The sequence below is a fragment of the Epinephelus fuscoguttatus genome, linkage group LG22, assembly GCF_011397635.1.
Source record: "Epinephelus fuscoguttatus linkage group LG22, E.fuscoguttatus.final_Chr_v1".
Classification (NCBI taxonomy): domain Eukaryota; kingdom Metazoa; phylum Chordata; class Actinopteri; order Perciformes; family Serranidae; genus Epinephelus; species Epinephelus fuscoguttatus.
This window is the reverse complement of record NC_064773.1, coordinates 18,385,078-18,409,651: the sequence shown is the minus strand read 5'-3', so window position 1 is coordinate 18,409,651 and position 24,574 is coordinate 18,385,078. Positions and strand designations below refer to the sequence as shown.

At 40.7% G+C, this 24,574-nt stretch overlaps 2 protein-coding genes across 4 annotated transcripts in view; both read left to right on the top strand.

Annotated features, from left to right (window-relative positions):
- etv6 (ETS variant transcription factor 6) overlaps positions 1-9,782 on the top strand; it is a 42,777-nt gene extending 32,995 nt beyond the window's left edge. For all 3 annotated transcript variants that reach the window (XM_049566347.1, XM_049566346.1, XM_049566348.1), the window contains 5 exons: positions 1,381-1,515; positions 5,666-6,289; positions 6,480-6,622; positions 8,292-8,392; positions 9,237-9,782. In XM_049566347.1, the coding sequence (XP_049422304.1) occupies positions 1,381-1,515; positions 5,666-6,289; positions 6,480-6,622; positions 8,292-8,392; positions 9,237-9,339 (1,106 nt within the window). In that variant the 3' untranslated portion in view covers positions 9,340-9,782. The remainder of the gene's footprint in view (positions 1-1,380; positions 1,516-5,665; positions 6,290-6,479; positions 6,623-8,291; positions 8,393-9,236) is intronic.
- Positions 9,783-12,959: 3,177 nt separating this feature from the next.
- LOC125882582 (chemokine-like protein TAFA-2) overlaps positions 12,960-24,574 on the top strand; it is a 116,118-nt gene continuing 104,503 nt past the window's right edge. The window contains exon 1 of the mRNA XM_049566370.1: positions 12,960-13,446. The gene's annotated coding sequence lies outside the window, so the exon portion shown is untranslated. The remainder of the gene's footprint in view (positions 13,447-24,574) is intronic.

The following is a 24,574-nucleotide window of genomic DNA, read 5'->3' as shown; positions in this document are numbered from 1 at the left end:
GTTACACAAGTTCTTCGAGAATCTGCGTAATGGGCAAATAGAAAAAAAACATCAAACGCAGAGACGCCGTCAGTTGCACCGTGAAGAGGTTTTTCAGCCTGTACAGTCTGGTGGTGTCTCCGAGAGGAACAGGTTGTCTGAAAAACAGTTTGAGGATCACCTCCTCATGAGGTGTCAGTGCTGCTTTAGTGATAAACAAGTGAAATAAACCGGACTAGTCAACTATGAGGCCATAATGTGGTGAGCTAGCCTCTCAAGTGAGTGTGTTTGGCCTGTTAAATGCCACTCATATGCAGTTTTTATGCATTTTTTTCCTTTTACATCATCATTTAATGGCGTTAGGAAGGCCACACTCTTCTATTAATTAGGCCTACTGATACATCATTTTTAGGCGATAGACATTTGTACTATGCTGTGAGGAAGGCCAGGCTTTTTATATATTATTATTGCCGTCTGCAGTGCTGTCTTAATTCTCCTGAGCCTCGTTTTGTGCTGATAGGTGGGCGTGTGGAAGGTTTAATGTTTTAGTACTTAGTATTAATTATCACATGACAATGTGACAACAAACTCAGGTGATGTTGCAGAGTAACACAGAAGTAATGTAACAAGTAGCATAACAAATTACTGTCTACAGGAAGTAATTAAGAGAAGTAATGCAATACTTTTAAAAGAGTAGTTAATATTCACATTTCGCACTGTCACAAGCAGGAGCCTCTTGTCCATGAGTAGATACACACTTCCTTCTGCACGGGGATAGGTTTGGCAGGTGTAGTTTGGTAGAAAGAAAATAGTTCCTACATGACACTGCTCCCAACAAGTCTGTGGATTATCTTGAGTAACTGGCTCATGATTTCTGGAAAGAGACATTGCTGTTGAGTTTTCCAAATGTATTTTTTGGCGCTTTAGCACCACAAGCTGAGTGCCATCTAGTTCCATTATATTGGAGAGAAGGCAGACATCGCTACAGCTGATATCTCCAACACTCAGCAACTCACACCAAAACAATCTAGACCGATAAACAGCACTACAGGTACGAGGAAAGATATGGATTTTTGATTTTCAGGTGAACCGTCCCTTTAAGCTTCATAGTGTGTCCTCACTGGTTCACCAGATTAGGTGTTGAACATCTAGGAAATGTTTTTGCAATAACAAAACAAGTCTGGAATTGCTATGACGCCCTGTCCTGAAACGGTCACCCTAACATGGCATCTGCCCCCTCAGAGACTCTTCCATTATTGCTCAAGCCTCCCCGCTGCCTGGAAAGCAAAGGGAAGAAGACGGTGAAACTGATTCTGTGGATGACGACAACACTAATTTCCCTTTTTACGCAGCTGTGAAATGCTACCTATGCTGAACTCTGACCTTTTTGCATTTGTGCAGGGGACGTCCTGTATGAGCTGCTGCAGCACATCCTGAAGCAGAGGAAGCCCCATGTGTTTTACCCATCTGCCTACTTCCCTGGGAACTCCTTCCACTCGCTGCCTGAGAGCGCGGTGCAGCACCTGAAGCTTGAAGGTCAGTCCAGTGAATGCTATTCATTTTAGAAGGCAAATACTTCATCTTATGTTATTATATTCTTCATTCATTCATCTTCTAACCGCTTCATCCTCTTGAGGGTCGCGGGGGGGCTGGAGCCTATCCCAGCTACATCGGGCGAGAGGCAGGGTACACCCTGGACAGGTCGCCAGACTATCGCAGGGCTGACACATAGAGACAAACAACCATTCACACTCACATTCACAGGATCGAACCGGCAACCCTCTTGCTGTGAGGCGACAGTGCTAACCACCACACCACCGTGCCGCCCGTTATTATATTCTTCCATGATATAATTTTGTTAATATTATCACATGCTATCATCTCAGTTTTGCTCAAGATAAGTGACTCCCCACACGTTCGGCTTCTTTCCCCAGCCAACACTTGCATGTGAGGCCCATGTGGGTAGTAAATGGGCTGAAAAAATGGGCCCTATATTGGATTGTTCACATGTTCCATATTGGCCCCAGGCAGATTGCACATATGGGTGGGTTGCCCAAGTGTGCCCCACATGGGTCTTGCTGGCACCCACATGGGCAAGTGTCATGGGGCCAATATGGAACCCTTGGGCCCATATAGGGCTCATTTTTCAGCCCATTTGCTACCCACATGGGCCCCATATACAAATATTGGCTGGGACCCACAATCTGTGAGACTGATTCAGCTGTATCTTGAAGCAATGTGAACAAAGGAGGAATATAACATAAAGAGAATGTTTAAAAAAGCCTGTAATCAATTATACATGCATACAATGGCCAAAACTGTAGCATCTATGATCAAGAAATATTGACACTAGAGATCAACCAATGATACTGAAGCTCTGAAGCTTGTTTCACTCCTGTGAACCTCAGTTTCAATATACTGTCACAGCTTGTGTCAAATGGGGGAAAACCATGTTGCATGATGCTGATGACGTCTACCACTTCAGACGTCACTGGTGCTTCGGAAAGCACTTCATTCGGTTTGACCATTTTGCAACTAAAATATGTTACTGTAATAAGGATAATAACTGAAATACAGCCATGTGTGTGTACACTATAAAGGCATAATATTAAGTATAAGTACACTTACACCCAACACCATTTAATAAGGTAAAGAAATTAATTAATTTTTATTTTACTATAACATTACACAATACCATCTTAATGAGTTAGTCAGTAGCAGTTTATTTTCAACATATAAGTATCAAATAAACATAATAATCATATTAGTAGACAGCATGGAAACTGAAAACAACATAATGATTTGATCTACTGATAGCTCCTTATCAGTATAAAGCTGTACAATAATTAATTCTCCCAGACCTATTCCGATATATTCAATTAATTACCAATAATATTTGTCTTACAGCAAGATATAAATTACTCCAAAAATAAAAGTATTACAGATTTCATAACACAGAGGTTTGTCGAACTTTTTTTAAGTACACGAGACCACAGATGCTAATATTCTAGAGGCGTTGTGGTGAAGGGCGGCTTTATGTTTAGAAAACCACCAGACGTCACTGTGTTCGCTGCGTTTGAAGCCCCAAAGCTTTGATTCTTTTTCAGCACAAGGAGAAAGAAACCTTCAAAGCTTTATAGATTTCATGCACCCATCCTTAATTTACACTAATGATCATGCACTATAAAATGTAAAGGTCATTGTCTCTCTAAATTAGCTAAGTGACTTTAAGATATACTAAGTAGGGCACTTTATAGTCTCACACAGAAGTAATCCCTCTCAACCATCACTTATGACCCACTAGAAGTGTGTGGTGGTGTATTTTCCTGCTGAGACACTGCACTCTGCCTGTAGTTTCTTATTCTCTGCGTTAGTGGTGTTGATGGCCGTGTACCCTCACAGCGCTCAGGTGAGGTCGGGGCTTTATAAAAAGGTAGCGACCAGTTGCCAGACTGAAAAAACGCAAATATAAAGAGGGGAAACGCCAAACAAGAATCTAGGATTGGCTTTTACTTTAACTGGTTATATATAGCAGGCTAACTTCACTATCATAGCAGACACTTTTTTAGTACAGCATATAGAGTATTTTTCCGAGCTAAGAATTAAATCTTAAAATCGCTGTTTAAAATAATGTAAATGTAAAATTGTAGCTAAGCATGGCTGCTAACGACAGCTGAGGTGGACTGTAAGCATGTAAAAAATATCTGATGAGGATCATTAAGCATTTCTCCAAAAAAAAAAAAAAAGGAATTGTATATTGGTCATTTCTGAACCATTTTGCAAAGTCAGGGTCAAAATTAAAAACTTTAAAAAGTAAAAGAGTTAAATCAAACATTAAATTCAGGGGGCGGGGAGTTGAAATACCTGAGGGTGTTTTTTGCCTCTGATCTGAGGAGTAAGATCACATGTTGGCTGTAAAACCTGCTCCACAAGGAAACGCTGCTTTATTTAAACAAGCTGCCGAGCACCACAAACTGCCCCATTGGCTTGCCGCAGGTCTGCTGGTATTTATCACTACTGTCTTCCTTGTTGCGAGTGCTACTTTGTACGTGTGGTTTTTTTTCCATCCATTGTACGTGAATAAAGGAATCAAAGTTCCCATCACTTCATGTCCAACACAAACCAGATAACTTTGACTGATACTCTTCAACAATAAGCAGCAGTCTCGGCCTAACTGCAGGATATCAGTGACACCTAGTGGTCTGTATGTGTAAAGCCAGAAACACCAAGAAGCCAGTGATGGGCACTTTTTTAATTTACTGGCAGAGGGGACAGATTTTTGGATACTAATGACATGAAAAGCTCTGCTGCTTTTAACAGATGCAAGTAAAGAAAGACTTAGTGGAACTTGATATACATGTGCAATGAGTGATTTAAAAAAAACACATGGACAGCCTAGATTAGACAGGGTGGCCGCAGGTCCTAAGAAGCCTTAAGAAGTTCAGTTGTTTTAAATTCAGTTCGGCTGCACCATCTATGTTTTTTAAGTCATGTTTCTGCTGTTGGCACGATGCGAAACATAATGAAAATACACAGACTTTTATAAGTTGAACAAACACATTTTAATTTTCCTGAAATTATATCCCCTCTTCCTGTCAAACGTATTGCCCAAAAGTAGATTATTTCTTACTTGTACATTATTTGTACTGTTTTAAATTTAGCCAAGTCCCCGAGTTTCAAAGCATGTGACTTTAAAAACACTGTGTGTTGCCTATATCCAAAATTCTGTACAATCCTAATGGCTTTTCTTTTTGTAATATGTGTAATGTGTATAAATAGCTTTTATATGTGTTACCTCAGACCTCCACACAGTAATTAAGATACAGTAAAATGAGTGAGCAGTAGATGATATATAGTGATCTATGGTCCAGTATATCTTGATTTTCCCGTAACTGCAGTGCTCCTCGCCAGCTTTGATTGAAGGTTACTTATTTGAGGTTTCCATCTGATTTTGTGATCCAGTACCACTCCCATAACACTTTTTCTATATCAACATTATTATAATAATCTTAATTTGCACTTGCATATCAATTTTTTTTTTATTTCTAAATAACATCATGTTGGTCTTAGTCAAATTTAGCGACAGTTTGTTTTTGTCAAACCATCAATTCAATTGTGATCTCCATCAAAAGCAGCTGTAAATCCTCTCTGGAGCATGAACTAAAAATGTCTTTAAAACTCTTGAATCTAACTTGTTTCTACCTGTAGACACTCTGTTGGATTCTAATGTCAGCCAGCACCACAGTCTTGAAGTCAGTAACACCTTTATCGAGCTCATACTATTAAATTTACGCTGTCACAATCAGAGGTGTTGATTCATCTCTGGTATTTATGAGGACACAGTCGGTCACAGTGTTTTCTCACTCTGCTACTGACAGCCAATATGTGTTTACTGTTGGCACACCTGTATGGCAAACACAGGAAATGGTGTACACCCAAAAGCTTGAGACAGAAAAAAGAGAAAAACAGACATCACGATTTCTCAGAGCTGAGAGTAACGTCCTCCAGTTGCTTTTGAGTCTGCCAAAATTCAAAGATATTCAGTAAATATAAAATATGTCTGAGAAACTGAAACCATCAGTTGTTAAACTTTCTGCTTGAAGAATGAAAGTAAGCTTTATATTTATAAAAATTGTGTAACATGGCTGTAGATATTTATCACATATTGTATCTTTTGTAACCCCAGAAACGGTACGGCGGGCCCCACGTGGTACAGAGCCACTCCCCCAGCATCCACCAACCATCGAGCTGCGGCACCGCTCCCGCTCCCCCCACCATCCGACCACCAGACGATCCCCTCCGGAGCCCAACCACCCCCGCGTAGCCAATGAAGACCACCTCCAGACCTTCTCCCAGCTGCCAGACAGCAACCACCACATGCCCGAGGAAATGTACCCTCTGTCGGTGTCCCCGGCCGCACCCAACGGCCGCTGCGCAACGCCACGAGAAGCCCCCTGCCCGGGCAGCCCTGGGAGCCAGGAGGCGGGACCTCCTCGCGTCATCCAGCTCATGCCCAGCGCCATCATGAACCCCCTGCTCCTCAGTCCGAGCAGGGGCGGCGGGGGTGCCGCAATGGACTTCAGGCACAGCCGAGTTGGACCCCCGTCTCAGGCAACGCTCGAGAACGGGCGTGAGGGGAAGGTTCAGGGACACCACCATCAGATACCACTGTCCCAACATCAGCAGCAACAGCAGCAGCATCTCCTGCAGCAGCAGCAGCAGCAGCAGGAGGAGGCGCTCTACAGGAACCACGTCATCATGCCCGTGTCTCCTCCAGAAGAGCAGCAAATGCCCATCGGACGGATAGCAGGTAAGATTTAATCCTCATAGCGTTGAGCATTGGCATTACACCTGTTCCTTTAGTCACCATGTGAGCACATGCTTACAGGATGTGAGTTATTTATCTTGTCCCTTCGGTATTCTCTGACATGTAGCATCACACAGAGCAAATACCTCCGCACCTCTCATGCAAACTCTGTTTCCCTGTCGTTTCCTTGCAGACTGCAGGCTGCTGTGGGACTACGTCTACCAGCTCCTGTCAGACAGCAGGTACGAGAACTACATCCGCTGGGAGGATACAGAGACCAAAGTCTTCCGCATCATGGACCCCAACGGCCTGGCCAGGCTCTGGGGTAATCACAAGGTAAACACACACTCAGCAGGCTCCAGGTGTGCAGTTAGTGCTGTCTGTGATCAGACTGCAGGCGGCGAAGAGTCAGTGAGCAGGGCTGTCCCAGATCCAGGCCAGAGAAAAAACTGTCGTAGTCATTTCAGTTTACAGTTTAAAGCTGCATTAATCAGTACTTTTATATAAACAATAGCATGATTAACTATGTAAAATAAAAAGGTGTTTGACCCAACTTTGCAATCCCCCTCAGCTCTACAAGGCCCCTCAGCCAGAGTTAAGTAATTGCTTTGGCTTTACGGTCCACAAACTTTGTTAGCTGGATGTCTGAGGAGGCAATTGTTAGCTAACACATTTGCCATTACAGCTTTATGAGGTGGTAGATTCTAAAGCCCTAATCACACAGGACCACTATTACCAGGGGACCTCAAGTCATTTAGAAACTACACATTTCTTTTAGCAGGTTTGCCTCCATGGTGAGCTGCCATCCATCTGTTTGTCTGGGTTTAGCACCAGTGCGTCAGTTCGTGCTGCAAATCTATTGGTTGGCTGATAGACGTAGGCCATAACAGCAGTCACACTGTATGTGATTTTAAAGTGTACAAAATTAATTAAGGCAGGGATTGTGCAGGGGACGTAGGAGGTAAGGCTTATGGTGAAAACCTCCCTTCTAGAATTTCAAATCTAATCTATTACAAATAATATTTATCTCCTAAACATGAGAATATAACAGTCAAAACAATAAAATATAATCAGAAACGGTCATCCCATATTTCTAACACTCTCAGAGGTTTATCCCAGGCTGTCTTTGATCGCAAGACCACGACAACAGCCATCCTTGAGCCTCTCTCACTGTGCAACGTAGGACCAATATTTTAGAGCCACAACCAAAGATATCGCCATGCTTCTTTCACGTTGGTCATCTTTCGTCTAGGACAGCCCAAAATCACAGTGTATACTGGGCTTAATCCGTGGATATGATGTCAAGACCATAGCTATACTGCTGCCGAAGAGCGCAGTACAGTGAGGAAATAAACTGTTCGTAGCTGGCACAAATCGATTGGATTTTCAAGCGCTTAAAAATTGGTATGCATTTCAACCATCACTGACGTGTGTGTCATGCAAGAGAGACAACAAAAACAAGTGGACTGATTCATGACGTCAACTCATGCACTGAGCAACATGCGGGGTAATGTTCCACCTTAAAAGTTGCAGGTAGCGTCAATGGTAGCCTTTGAGCAACACAGCGAATTAAATTGTTTATTCTCAGTCTCACTAACTATGTGAAATGCTGCGCTCATCTGTGTTACAATAATAATATGAGCCCAAATCAGTGAGATGCAGATTCGCACAGGGCTAATATTATAACATGTCGTCTGTGTTTGGTGAAATATGGTAGGTAATTTGCCATGGAATTTAACATGACAAATTAGAGATTCACACGGGATTAAGATCAGATGATCACTGTCATTACAAATTACTAGAGGTCCCTAGGTAATACTGGTCCCATGTGAAGAGGCAGAGGTTGTGTTTTCAGCTTGTGAAGTAACCAATAACTGGTGCGGCTTTCAAAGGCAGAGAGCATTTAAAGATGTAGAAAATGCCTCATTTTGTAGATCAGTAGCATCACATTATTATTGTTGTTGTTGTTATTAATAATGACACGTTTGTTCTTTTACCTCTACAGAACAGGACCAATATGACGTACGAGAAGATGTCGCGAGCACTGAGACACTACTACAAACTGAACATTATCAGGAAAGAGCCTGGGCAAAGACTTCTATTCAGGTAAATCGACTGAAAGGAGCAGTGTGAGGGATTTAGTGGCATCTAGTGGTGAGATTGCAGATTGCAACCAACTTTATACCCCTCAGCTCGCTGTTCCTTTCTAAGCATATGTAATAGTACATACAGTGGCCTACAGGTAACGTTAAAATGCAAAAGAGCCCTCTCTATAGCCAGTGTTTGGTTTGTTTGGTCCAGGCTACTGTAGAACGACATGGTGGAAGAGAATCTGCTCTGTGTGTTGTTATAAACGGCTCATTCTAAGGTAAAGGTTAAACACAATGATGGTTGGGAAACAATAGTTGTGGGGCCTAAATGTAGTTTTACATTTGTAACTTTTAAGATAAGGGTCCTGTTATTGTTGTATTGTACCTTTAATTGGCCCTTTTTTACACTTTCACCAGTAGGGGGAGTTTTGGGATCTGAAGGAGTTAATTGCAATGGAGACACACAGTTTTTTGACCTCCTATTTCTTCTATCTTTTATCAGTTTCTTTACCTTTTTTTCTGGATAATTTTAGATTTGAAAGTGGATGATTGTTTCTGTACCATCTTTGAGTTTTAAAGTAAACTGTTAAACTTTATCGAGTGGTCCGGTGGAGTTTTTGCGTGTGGATTAAGAATAAGGGCATGATTTGTGCGTCAAGCTATGCATCACTTATTGGAAACCTACAATAGTTATGAATATTGTATTCTATTTCTGCCTCTAGATCCTGGTAAATCCTCACACTGGACCTTTAAGTACACCTTTGTTTCAATCAGGCTATTCATAATTTATTGATCATGTTTTAACCCATTCTGTAATAAAATGACTGACCTTGTTTCCTCATCTGTGTGGCGTTCATCAGGTTCATGAAAACTCCCGACGAGATAATGAACGGACAGACGGACCGGTTGGAGCACCTGGAGTCCGACACAGACGAACAAATCTACATCAAAGAGGAATGCTGAGGAACTCTGGGAAAAACAAGTCCATGAACTACTTACTTCTACTACTACAGCCGCTGATGCCTTTCAGAAGCAGCCTGAACAATCGACGTTAAAATCTGGAGCGCGGGGATGTTCGCCCGTATCAGTCCCACACAGACAGACACGAACTCTCTCTTCTTAAGATTGCCTTAGGATGACGTTTTCCTAAAGTCAAAAGAAAAAAACAGCATCAGTTGTTGTGATTTTCCCGACGGAGAGCTAAAAAGACTTTCTGAGTGTTCCCTTTTATTTCTGAATGAACTGCAAAAGCCAATCACTTTGTGCTTATGTCACTTTGATGATTTTATTGTCTCCTCACATGCATTATACTATGGAATTTTGCTGTTTGTAAAAAGAAAATTGGGTGTGTGCGTGTGTGACAGGAATGTTTTCACCATGGAATAAACATTTTTGATCAAACTGTATCCTCTTAGTGTGAAGTGTACTTAAAGTCACAGTGAAACAGTAGTTAGAGCATCTTCAGCATGGACGTATAAAAAGAACTGGATACAAGGATTGTCTTTGTTCCTATGACAGTTGCTCAGTGGTTCATGAAGCCGAAACAATTATCAGGATGACCGACACTGCTTCCACATCGTGTGGCTCATAGAACACACGCACTAGAGACTTCTGCCAGCTTCATGTGAGCTGTGACGCTCAAAAAAATTACCCTCCTTATTTACAGACATTTCTTTCACCATGTAAGTCAATGGGGAAAAGTCATTGGTGGGCCACACAGCATCACATGACAGATGTAATTACACTGTTTGACCACATGAAAATTGGTGTCAAAACACGGCACACTTCCTGGGGGCCTTGTCTTTAGCTTCCCTACTGTGACGAAGTTCCCAGTGAAAGAGAATACTGGAGGGTGTACCAAGCCCCCAGGATGTGTGCCAGGCTTTGAGGCCAAAAGTGGAATTTTAACACCCATGTCCATTACGTGATGCTATCAGGCACATAAAGAATTTTTCCATAGACTTCCATGGCAATAATAAGCAGTCAATAAATTCAGTCTGGTAATATTTGTTGAGTCTAAAAGAGCCACACGATTAAATCATTTTATCCCCATTCAAATCAGCCAAGGGTTAAACAAGAAGTTAGCCATTTGGCCACCTTAAGTCTCTAGTGAGCTTGCTGTATGGGCCCAACGATGCTGAAGATGTGGATAATTTCATACTGTGGAAACTGAACTTTTTCTCGAGCTTCACGCTTCCCTGAGTAACTTTAATTGGAGTGAACGTGGTGCTGCATCCAGTTCTCTTTACACGTCCATGTGGTGTACATTTACAAGAGGGATTTAAATCAAATCCCTTGCATGTGATTGGACTGCTTTAAAGTTTAGCGACAGCTTACTTGTAAAAAATCTAATGGGATTTCCATTGATTTTGGATTATTACAGAAAATAAGCTCTGTGGTAAACAAAATTTTATAAAAAAAAAAAATGTATGAAACGTTTTGTTGAGCAAGATAATTTCCACAAATTAACACCACTTTTATGATTTCCCAAGTATAAATGCAGTCACCAGAGGTAAAAAGCTAAAGTGTGGCTATAAACAGACTACACCATGGTTGCATGACTTCACCGCTGCCACCACAATGAGGCTGTAAAGCTGTCTTTGTTTTGATAAACTTCCTGCCAAAAGCTGCTGACTTAGACCTCTGCTGACCTCACCAGGAAATAAATACATCAGCACCATCTAGTGGACCAAAAAAGCAACTGATCTCATTATTCTAGTGCCTAAAGTTGTATTAAAAATGTGTATTTGCCTAAATCTAACTAACCCAACCAAAGAGGGTCAGTAAGTTAAAAAAAAAAAGTTGTGCCAACGGTGCACATAAAAATATCTGCCCCTCTAAACATCCTGCTCAGGCCCCCAGGAAATGCGCTTTGAAGCCAACAGAGTGCTCCATGGATGATATTTTTTGTGGGCTTACACAGTAGTAGCATTGCACTGGTTTTCTAGTCAAAAAGACAATGGGATGTGTCCAATGGGTTTTGGATTATTGCTGAAAATAAGCTCTGTGACAAACAAACATTTATGATACTGACACGTTTTGTTCAGCAAGATAATCTTCACAAATGAACACCACTTTTATAAATTTTGAAGCCTAAATACAATCTCCAGAAGTAAAAACCTAATGTAAGGCTCTGTATTTTATTTAAATTAACTGTCATTATCCCTGGATATGATGTAAAGGCCATAGGTGTAGTGCTGCCAGAGAGCACGGGAAAGATGCTCTGCCACTTTTTTTACTCACAGTAAGTAAATAGAATATTCACAGTTGGCATAAATCGGTTGAAATTCATATACATTTTTTTTAAGTGCTTGGAAATCCAGTCATCACTGAAGCGTATACGCCATGCAACAGAGACAATAAAAAATAAATGGAGTGTTGACTGATTCATGACGTCAACTCATGCATTGAGTAACACGCAAGGATACATTCCACTTTATGATTTATGATGCGTAAATGCAATCAACAGAGTTAAACTGATGTATGGTTATACACGAACTACACCATGGTCGCATTCTCACCACAAGGAGGCTGTAAAGCCATGTTCAGCATAGTTTGCTGTGATGATGCTCTGCAGTCCTGTTTAGCCACTTGTTAGCAACCGCCTTTTTTAGGACACCTGAAAGTTTCAAAATTTACAAGCGGTGTATATACTGATGTATTTTACATTGTTAAACAAAACATAAAAGCTTTTGTTAACCACAGACCTCATTTCAGGCATCTACCCAAAAGGTAATTCAAAGAACCCACTGACTTTCTAACACTGATTTTATGACATATATCTGGCGTAATAAAAGATAAGTGATCAATTCACAAAGATATAAGATATTTACCTGAACATTAATCCCCCATTTCTCCATGTTAAACTGTTTTGTTTTTTTTTGTGTAGTACATCAAACGTCCACATGATGGCAGTACTGTGCCGTTTTTGGTGGGAGAGGCGCAGCAGTGGATTCTGTCCACAGTTCAACAGTTCATCAAACACGCCTCTCATTAAAGGGTCATTTACAGGATCAAATGTGGCTGCACTTCATTATGTTGCTGGGACTTTTGGGGAGATTAAAAAATCCTGTCATATTTGTGTTTTTTGTGAACTGATTGCTTTTGGTGGTGATGTTTCAGAGGGAAATAATCACTGTGGAGTTATGTATTACTTATTGACTGCCATTCCCGTGTCGTGATTCATGAATTGCGCCCCAGCAGGGAGACTCTGAAATATAGTTCTTTTGTGTTTCACTTCCTAAATTAGTAACTTTAGTATTTTGATGTCATCTAAATGATTATATTTTGTGAATTATTGTTCTACACATGTTCTACAAAAGAGCTACTGATGGTGTAGCTGGTCAGTTTGAGACCATCACGACATGCGTGATTAAATGACTGATCACACTGAGATTCATTTGTCGGTGATATCAGAAGCTCAGGATCAGTCACGACGTCCAGATTAACAGGTCACATCTAAATATGACACAAATCCCCGTGAGTAATCAGACTACTGTAACGCGTTACCAGCGGAGGTACAGCGGCGGTGCGCCGTGCGCTCCGGAGTCTCCATAAAAGTTAGTGCGCACAGAGCTGAGCTGTCAGACTGGGGAGAGACGCGGCGGAGCAGAGACTGCAGACTCAAGTGATTGATCAGGATCGATCCCACTTTGAGAAATTAATACATTCATCTCCAGTGTGTGGTCTGATCCTCTGGGTGACCATCAGCCACCAAAGGCGCACCAACAGGACGCAATTAAAAGCTGATTGAGTCCAAACAGGCTGCGGGTTGTTTCTGGACTATCACGGAATAAAAAGAGGGGAGCTTTGGATGCGGGAGGATCTCGGCTGTGCGGTGGATGAGATGCCCATGGTGCCGCGCCACAAGACGAATACTCGTGTGTGATTGTGACAAGGCTGTTTGATTTCATCCGGACAAAAACGAAGCACCACTCCCGTTTTTTTCTCTTCTTCTCCTCGCCAATCCAAATGTCTCCACATCACAGACACGCCACTGGATTGTAGCAGCAGCCCCACCGATGGTTTGAGAGGGCGTTAAGGTGCGGGAAGGGAGTGGGACAATTACAGGTAAGAGCCGTGCACGCGACCCCGACGGTCATTTTGTGCCCTCTTTCGGGGGCTGCTAGGAGTTTCCCCGGCGCTCAGTACGCGCACAGACCCACTCAGGCTCTGCAAGTCTTTGCTTTGTAGATCACCAGCACCGCATCCATATCCAATCAGGACTGAAAGTGTTACCGCAAAACAAGTATGAGGCCCGTCAGTCACTCTTCATCTCCTCATCTCCTCATCCTCTCATCCTCTGGGGTGAAACAGAAATTCATATTTTGCATTTTTCAGTTTTTTAGTCAGTCACTGATCTGTGACTGATTCCTCAAACATATTTCTTAACACAGCAGAACAATTTAATTTCACTTTCTGACATCAGATGCATTGCAACTATTTTCTGACAGTCATACCTGTACATGCTCATAGTGCAGTGATGCTTTCCACTATGCTTTTTTTTAAAAAATTTTATGTAAGAAAACTTAATCTGGGGAGAATTTTATTATAGCCTTTATATTATTATATTTATTATATTTTATTTATTTTTATTCGAGAAACTTAACTTGGAGAGAATTATATTGTAGCCTTTTTATTTATTTATTTATTTATTTATTTATTTATTTAATTCATTCATTCATTTTAGAAAAACTGATTTGGGGAGAATTTCATTATAGCCTTTACATCGTTATAGTTCTTATATTTTTTATTTATTTATTTTAGAGACTTGATTTAGAGAGACTTTTATTTTAGCCTATCTATTGTTGTATTTATTATATTTAATTAATATATTTATTTATTAATATTTTAAATTGTATTTATTATATTTAAATATTTTATTTATTATATTTTAGAAAACTTGATATGGAGAGAACTTTATTACAGCCTATATATTGTTATATTTATTATATTTTATTTATTTATTTATTTTAAATTTTTTTATTTATTTTAGAAAACTTGAAGACCATTTTATTGTATCCTATATATTTTTATATTTATTATATCTTATTTATTTGTTATTTTTTGAATTTATTTTAGAAAACTTAATTTGGAGAGAATATAATTATATCCTACATATAATTATATTCATTATATTTAATTTATTAATTTATTTAATCTTATTTTAAAGCCTTGATTTGCGGGCGAATTTTATTATAACCTCTATAATTATATGTATTTTTAATTTATTTTTTTGATATTATTACAGGATTTGTCTGGATTTGAAATTTTTCCATGAGTGCTCTTTGAAACGTAACCTCATAAAACTTGTATTAGTATTTTAGTTAAATTCAGTGTTTGGCTTTATAAGTGCAGTTTACCAGTTGACAGTCCTTTTAATGGAGCTTTACGATCCGTGCAGTTGGCTTTATTTCACCAAATCAGTGTTTGCTACCACACAGTCCTCAGTTTATATACAACCAGGCTGGGCTGACAGAGATGAGACTGTTTTATGGAGTTGATAGAGATTAACAAAGTCCACACTGGAGGCTGTATACGATGAACACGTCTTCAGAAGGATTTAGTCTTTATACTGTAAGATATGTTTTGCTTATAGCCTTCATTTAAACTCCACTGTCTGATACTGCATGTGGCAATACGTCTCATGGTTTGGTGTTATTTGCAGGCATCACCAAACAGCTGTCAGGAAGTTAACCCATTTTAATAGCGCTGTATCGATTTGACCTCCTGCACTGAGACTAACGTCAGCTCACCTCAAGCAAAACGAGTGAGTCTTCTGCATGATGAAATACAGTGACACAGCGGCGGGAGGTGGAGGCGGGCTGGTCCGGACACTTCCTCTTCCACCTGCAGCCGCAGACCCCGATGCTTTTAATTAGGAACAAAAGGAATTGGACATGATGTCAGTTTACAAGAGAGGGATGATACAGTGGATGAAAGGCAGCAGGAATAGACTGCAGACAGAAATAAAACACTCACCAGAGAAGCATACAGAGGAGCAGCGGAGGGGAGTGCAGATTGTAGTATACTTCAGGAATTTCTCAGAGGTGGAGCTGCTCAAAGAACAGCACATTTTCACAGGGTTAATTAAAAGCAAACGAATGGTTGAGAATAAACTTTGTGCAGCTGTTGGAACATAACACTTGTCTTCATAACAATAGCTTCCCTTCCTTTCTTACCCTGACCTTTAGTTTCACATCACACAGACAGGAACACTGTGGCTCCACAGTTCGTCCAATTAAAATCACCAGTCGCAACAATTCTGCCTTTAAAAACTCTGAATTAAACAAATGTTGGTGAAACTCCCATTGCTGCCGTTTGTATTTCTAATTCAGCCTCTCAGCAAACTCGTCACAATATTACTTGTTTAAAAAAAGTATATTTTCAGTCCTTAAAGTAATTCAAGTACTTTTGTGTCTCAGTGGTAACTAAGTAGACTAGTAGTTAAGTAGATTATCTGGCTATAATATAATTACAAGCTACTTTTCAAATTAAGATTTTACATTAAAGGTGCTGTATGTAACTCTAGAGAAAGATAGCTGATTGTTGAGTCTCACTCCAAGGTCGTCAAAGACAGATGCTTTGGTTTGGTGGTTTGTGGCAACACATTCTCACGCCGACCTTGTCACATATCGACGTTTGGTCATGGACTTTCCACATCCAGAAAGGTACCCTGGGTGCGTTGGTTGTTGACGTTCTGGGACGCCGTGTCAAGTTCAGCCTGTTACATGCATTGTCTTCTTTCGTTTTCACAGGAAATTTACTGTTTACATACAGTCTCTTTCAAAATAAAAGCCGGCAAAACACAGCAAATTGACGTTTTTTTTTTTTTTTGCCTTCAACAACTAACACGTGGTTAGGTTAAGGAATAAAGAACAGGGTTTGGCTTTATTATCTTAGGGGAGGTGAACACCGGCCTCCCAGGTGAAAGTCGGTTTTTGTCGACCCATATACCACACCTCCAACCCACCCTACTTGGACTTTCGTCAACTTAACTTTTGTTCGTGTCCCACTACATTTCCCGCCGTCGATCAGTCTTGGCCGTCGGCCAGTTGCTGTTGTAAACTGCAACAGCGACTGGCTGCATATCATGCTGATGTTAAAAGACTGCTTTTTCATCAGTGTCTGATGCTGCAAGTCAGGTTGTTCAGGCCAACTACCAACCCACAGGGTCTATATTTGACAACCTAGGAATGAGACTCAACAATCAACTATCTTTCCGTAGGAATACATACAGCACCTTTAAAGAATATTTGATGGACTTCTAAAATACAGTAGTATACTGGCAAAAAAGCAGTGTCTGACTGGGTCATGTTTCAGATGTCTATGAGTTGTTAGCCATTCCACCAATGAGACATTTCACCTTTTAAACTTCTCATGTTTTTTTTTTTTTTTTCCAATAAAACACCCTAAGAGGTCAAATCATCCAATATTAAAGCAAGATTCAGTCAAAAAGTAAATTTTAGGGCTGTACCCGACTCAGAATTATGTCAGTGGAATCAGATTTGACTGTTCAATATAAATATTTGACTATTCATCCCTTCTTTTTTTCCATGAAGAGTTTGAAAGTTTGAACAGGGTTTAGCGGGACGTTCGGGGTCACAGTGACGTTCACATAATATAGTAAACAAGTCAAGTTAGGCTTCTGAGCCAAAGCGTGCTAACTATGCTAAAAACAGGTTGGAAATGTTATCGTATAAGGTTGCTGTGAGCTGTAAATTCACCACTTCTAAAAAGAAGGCAGAGGATAACGTTATCTTGGAGTCTAACCTGGCAAAGCTTTTCTTCCTCTGGGCAGCTGCCTCGTCTCACTCAGATTCACCTTGGGTCTGTGTCTGCAGCTGCCTGTACCGGGGAGCAGGGTGGACATGAGGAGCGCTCACTCTGCAGCTAAATCTGGGGACTGAAATGTCTCCAGATGTACACCACTTAAAACCAACTGGAAAAAAACATAAAAAACAACCCAGATTGCTTGACTTGAAAAATCGTATCTATCTATCTATCTATCTATCTATCTATCTATCTATCTATCTATCTATCTACTTTTAATACTTAAAGTACATCTTGCTGCTCATATTTCAGTCAGCTTTTGAGTACTTGTAAAAGAGTGTTTCTACCTGAATGAGTTGGGACTGGGATGTGGATGCTGCTGCTGTCTCTCAGCACAGAGCAGAGGGATGCAGCAGATCACACATGACGTCATCTGGCACTCTACAGCAACTTTCTCGCAGCCAGCAGCTACTTCCTGAGAGTTGGCAGCCCAGGCAGTCCCCAGTTAGCTGGGAGCTCAGGTTTAAAGCTCTGGGCTGCCCGCCTCGGGTCAGACCGGTTCCCCCACCAGCTGGGCGACCTGGTGCCGACTGTCTGGCCAGCGCCGGCGGATCAGCCAATGTCACCTTTTTTTTCCGGAGGGTCACGTGACCTCGTCCTCGCACCGCCTCACCATTGATCCAAAGTGATGACACCGAGGCTTCACGGTCTGCTGCTCCTCGCCAACCAGGCCGAGGTAGCGCTGCCTCTGAACAGCTGTGACATGAAACACACCAGCAGTGGAGTCTTTGAATTAGTCTGTCTTTGTGGGGGCTTCATCAAACTTTTTTGTTTTAAATTTATCAAGAATATAATAAATTGTGCAGCTACATTTACAAATAAATCTATGACAGGTACAGCAGGAACAGCAGAGACAAACACTGTAACAGAAGCAAATGAAGGGACACTAGGATGTCAATAAAAACACACACAAACGATGCCAGACAGTTGTGTTAAAACAAGCATTTATGTAACAGCATCATGTCAGGGTGATACGTGTCTATAGATGACTCTGAGGAAGCACCAGAAGTAAACTAGTACTGTGGTGGCATCTCCCTAAAATACACACATGTTTGAATGCCAGCTGTCCTAAGTTCAGTTCTCAGCTTGTGCAACAGTAGTGTTAAACTTCTGTTTAACACTACTACATTACATTAGCTACATTAGCCAAAACACTGTTTGGCTAATGTAGCTAATGTTAACGTTACTAAGGGCTGCGGTCATCCCACAGAATAAATATAATTAATCAAATAACTGTGGTGTTATTGTGAAATTTCTCATCATCTGGCTCCAGTGTGGGATTTCAGATTGCATCCTGGCATCGCAGAATCAAAAGCGACGTGACAGTTCTGACATTTATCACAACAGCCTCGTCCTTTAGTGTGTGACATGTAAAGTGTCAGCAGTGTAACATGTAAGAGTTTATCTTGTTCTCTGATTTGCGGACAATTTTTGCCGCTTTTCTCCTACTTTGAGTTAGCCGCTAACTGCTAGCAGCTACATTTTTAATATCTCATGGTGGGTCACATGCATAACACGTCATCAAAACATCACGATGACCTTGTTTCGGCACATTTAGTACATCCGTTCCCAGCTCAGAGGCGAGAGAAATCTGTCCCTTTGTTCCGCAATTGTACCTTTCATACAAAATAGCGAGGCAGCATAGTAGCATGGAATTCCTGCCTTGAAGATAAGGTGTGAAAGGGGCTAGTGTCACTTGCCAACGTTGTTATTGCAGTGCCTCAAAGTGGTGGAACACACAAAAGGTTTGCTGAATTCATAAATAATCTCACACTTTTTTAAAAACATTTTAACCATTAAAAAGCTCCTTTAATACAAAATAACCATGTACACTAATTATTTTGTCGTCGTAACATGGTAGGAAAATGATGACATTAAAGACAGCTGGATTCCATTTAGCTGCTTCACTGTGCATGCTGGCTGACTGTCACACTGAGAATTACTGACGCACTTCAACACAACACAGCCATCTTGAACGTTACTAGTTACACCTGTGCTTTTCCTGTTATGATAATTCCAAATGTTTGCTGTAAAATAGGCCTGTTAGTGAACGTTAGAGGCGCTGGTGGATGGATTTTGTTACCTGTGGACAGAGCTGGTGGTGCAGTGGTTAGCACCGTCACCTCACAGCAAGAGGGTTCTGCTGTCCGGCTTCTTCTTCTTTCTGTGTGATGTTTTCGCGTTCTTCCTGTGCCTGCATCACTTTCCTCTAGGTGCAACAGTTTCCTCCTACAGTTCAAAGACATGCAGGTGAATTACAGACACAGATGGGCACAAATACATCAAAAAATATCTTGAAATGATAAATACTTGCTCGTCAATTCTATCAACACACAAGTATTTATATCACTGGTATTCTGTAATCTGAAAACACAAAACTACATTCTATACAAACTGATACTATCACATTTGAGGCATTTAGTCTTAATATGGGTCTGATTTGAACCCCTGTACATTAAAAAGATGAGCTCTGCTAATTTCCCACGTCATAGATCTAAAGTGACCGATCAGGATATCTTGGAGGTGAGAGGCTGTGAATTCAGAGGTGCATGCTGGGGGAATTCTGTCAGTCAAAGCGACCACTGACTGACTGAGTGAACAGCCAATTGAAATGCACCTGGGGGAACTGAACAGTGAGACCACGGTGATGCACTCGTTCTTTCAGATGACAAAAAGAGTGGGAGTAAATGATACATATAAGTGCAGAGGAGGAAGAACATCTCTGATATCTCCAACTTTATGAGAAGCCAACAGATCGAGTACATCAGACAGAAAACAACACCATTAAAAAGTATCATACAGTGCAAGACAGTAGATCAGAAAAGAAGAATGTCCCTCCCCTTCTCCTTAATATCAACAACAACAACAACAACAACAAGTACTCTCCTAACTCTGCAGTCCAGGGGAACACAAATGAAATACAGTAGTTCACGATGAGTGCACCGCTGGACCCAACAGGATACTTCACATGATTCACTTGCATTTAGCCAAAGACTATGATTGGGCTAACTGTTGTACAGTTTCCTACAGTTTAAACTAGCTGCCTGTGCTATGAAGCAGGATTTGGAGCTCGCAAGGTAACTCTGGGTTTTCAGCACTTGGTACGCTGTGGTTACCATGGTAACTTATGCTGAACAGTTCTTTAGGATATCAGATCGCAACCTGTCAACACCCCGACCTCTGACCAATCAGATCACTGAAGATAAAGTCTACATATTGTTATAGGTCAGCAGAATCATTTCATTGTTCCAGGGCTCTATTTCCACTGGTTTTAAACAGAGCTAACAAACACAGAGATCATATACAACACTAAACACACAATTTTAGCGCTATTTGAAATCATGCAAAGTTTATTTTAGTCCACAGTGACAGCTCTGCTATTTAACACTCTGCAGCTAAAAATAACACAAGACACCTGTGGTGTGAGAACCAGGGGAAAAAAGATTATGTTTTATTACAAAAATAATCCACACACTGTTAATTGGCCCCCGTTATTATAAACTAGTCCATACACTTTGAGTGCACAGTTGCCCATGTACAGTTTCACATGGTGTGTGTTTGGGATACAGGTCATAGGAAATTGCAGATTAAATAGTAAACTGAACCCATTAAGAAGAGCAATGTATTCAGACAGAGTTTGAAAATGTGGAACAGACAGAATGACACACTGACAGTTTCCGTGATTATGTACAGCATACCATACCATGACTTAGTCATACCAAAAATTAGAAAAAAAACCCTCAAAACATTCGGCCACAGGGAGAGCCACAGCGATCAGTCGCATTTTAGCCATTTTTAAGCATTTTTCTGTTGTTATAGCGCCACCCAGTTGCCAATTAGAGTTAAATTTCTCCAGTCACCTTGAGGCGTCCTGTTCTACATATCTACCAAGTTTAGTAAAAATCGATATGGCGGTTAGGCCTAGATAAGAGATTAGCTCTCTAGTGCCCCCATTTTGTTTGATGGGGTCAATAATGGAGGGGTCCCCTCAGATTATGTGTGGTCATATGCCTACAAAGTTGCGTGGTGATCGGTGAAACCCTTGAGATGTTAAACACCTTTATGTGATGAGCCACGCCCTCCGCAATATTCATTGCCTTATAGAAGCTCAGTTTTAGTAAGTTTTCCAACTTTTGCCAAGAGGGAACTTTAGATATTGGTCCCTAGATTATGTTCACCGAGTTTCATGCAGATCGCTCAAACTTCCTAGGAAGAGATCGATTTTAAGTGTTTTTCAAAAAATTCAAAATGGCAGAAAATCTATATAACTGGAAGTTATGGGTTCTTGAGGCAAATTTGTTCCTCATGAGGAGAGGCATCTCTATGTTTCATGTCTCTATGACATACGGGGCATGAGATATGCCCATTCAAAGTTTGTGATTTCAGTCGGTTGCTATAGCGCCCCCCTTTGGCCAATTGATGTAATATTGCTTCATTTGCATCCTCCCATGACCCTCTACCACTGTGCCAAATTTCACATGGATTGACCAAGTCATTATATAGAAAGATGCGTCACTTCAGTCAGACAGACTTCATCGTTCAGTAACTAAACTACATTTCCATTCCTTACTTCAGCAGCAGAAACAGTCTGACATCACTTTAAAGTGTTTTAGGTGACACATTCGGAGTAGTTTTGTCATCACTGAACTAAACAGCGGAAAATATAATATATAAATAGCCCAGTCATATCTACACTTAATGTAAGTCTTGGCCGACGGTGAACTTTTGGATAGTGTTTTCAATGTTTCTGCATTTTCTGGTTAAAGATTGCAGAGCTTTATTTACATCCCACGCCACTGACGTTTTACTGTCTCACAATCGCAAACACTTTTAGCATTATTTTATCTCATATCATATGAAGCAGCCCACTTCATTCATGGTTCTGATGATGTCACTCGTAATTAACCCCGCTTCTTTCACATACACACGCTCTGACATCACCACTTGCAGGTTTTTCCCTCATTGTTCTAAGAAAACAGTGCTGAAGGTGAGAGTGGACATGTTCGATGACACGTTAGTTACACTGCTCAGAGGTTTCTTCTTGGTCCATACGGAAGCTCAGAGAGGAGGTCGGGTGCTCGGCTGCAGCACCTTGATAGCCGACTCTGTGCTTCTCCTCAAACTATTGGAATTTGTGTAATATATCATCGGCTGATTGGCACCCACTGTGCGGGCGTTTGATGTAAGTAGGAAGCGAGGGCTGTTTTTTTTCCCCTCTCCCCGCCACTCTCTTTCACATTCTATTTGATCTGCAGCTCACTCTGCTCTCCCTCTGTTTCATTTGGAGTAAAACAAATTCACCAGCCGCTGAATAAACAGCAGCTCTGCAGGAAAGATGGAATAATAACAAAAGGTTCCGATACATTTTTCACTCTGACCTCTGTCTTCTTCTCCCGACTTGGCCTCCTCTTCCTCTGATTAGATTTTTGTCTCACTTGCCTGCCCAACACATGCTTTCGGCTTTATTCTGACTGGTCATTTCACTGTATTTTACTCTGGCTGCTGTGGACGTTTGTGTGATAAACCTGACTTTAACCACCACTTTTGATCTGCTGTAAACTCTGGATGCTAAAACTGTGACCAGCAGCTTCTTTGTTTTAATCCCCTCACCTGCTGGGAGAGTTCAGGTCCATCCAAAACTAAAAAATAATCACATTGCAATGATCTTTTCTGGGGGGAAATATTTGCAGCAAAGTGTGGCTGAATACACAGACACAGATCTGGCTTCTTTCTTGTTTTTACTAATTTTAAAAATGATGTTTTGTTTATGTAGTTAATAATTTATGGACTGGAAAATGGGCCCATTAGCAGAATATGATGATCGAGATCCATCTTAAGCAGCCAGCATTGATAAGAGAATAGCAGCATATTTGAAAATCAAAGCAGTTCATAATGGGATTTTCTCTCTTTTTACAAATAGTTGCACAGACCCTTAGAAAACATGTCCATAGCTGTCAATAACTATGTTACATGTACACTAATTTTTCCACTATTGTTCCAAACATGACAACATTCTGGATTTGATATGGGTCATGTAAACAGCAATGTCTGTTTGCATACAGCACATACAGCACTAGTAGAATATTCATTTTCGTTTGCCATGTACACAACTTAACAGGAATATTGTCTTTTTTGGAGTAAGGGTAAAAGTAGTCATTAAATAAGGAGCATAAAGGAAAATTACCCCTTTTTTTGGAACCTTAATAAATGTTTTTATAATGTTGACCTTCCGTATAATTTTATAGCTTTATTTATATCTATGTATTTAAGGGAATGTTTAGCTTTTATTTTCTTCACATTGACAACATGATAACATTTAATTAGACAGTGGAGAGGTGACAGGACTGTTGGGATTAAATGTTCAGTGTCTTAAATCTCCACCATGATGCCATATTGACCATCATTTTACTCATCCACATGACAACAATTTCACACCATAGTCATATTAACTAAAACACTTAATTCCAAATAAAGAAGAGGACTGTTAAATGTTATACTCAAATTATTTGTTGGAAATATCTATTAGATTTTGCAGAGCATTATAATGTAGTTGTGAGCAGACTGAGGCATTCATTTTAGTATTTAAAGTCAAATATTACCATTGATGTAAAAATACAAACGTCATAGGAATCTATGAACATGAACTACGATCTCCGACATGAAAGCTACACACCCACCACCCACATGCCTCTGGCCTTATTTTAATACTCTACAGCAGTGGTTCCCAACTGGTGGGTCACTAAATGGACCGCAAGTGACTCCTGAATGTGTCAAGTTTGTAAAAAAAACATGCTTTATTTTGAAGTACAGTCAATTTCCGGCACAAGCTTTTATTTTAAAGTGCCGTTTCCTGCTGTAGAGTGAGTGACTAAGTGACAGCTACTTGACAGAGACAGCAAACTGGCTTGACGACATGGCCAAACACAAGTATGACCCTGGATGTGTTAAACTGTGTGGACCTTGAACTAATGACTGAGGAGAAATCTGGACCCTGTGGCTGGACCAGTTGGGAACCACTGATCTACAGTGTGTGGTCTGAATATGTGCATTTAGGGCGAGCTGGACTCTCTTTGCTAATTATACAGTACATAATCAGGGCGCAAAGTTAGCTGCAAGGGGCAAAGTGTAACATTAATTCAACCAATCAGAGTGTCATCTCCCATTCCCTTTAAAAGCCAGGTGTGTCTGCACCTGGTACACTGCTGTTTACATGGTGGATTCAGCAAATTGGAGAAGCAGGCGGTGTTCTGCTGAGAGTAATGTAGTAAGAGCATTATAATGTCACTGCAGCAAATGCTGTATTATTTTACTGTATTATTTCACCCACCTGCTACTCATACATGTGTGTGACAGAGCGTACACGCAT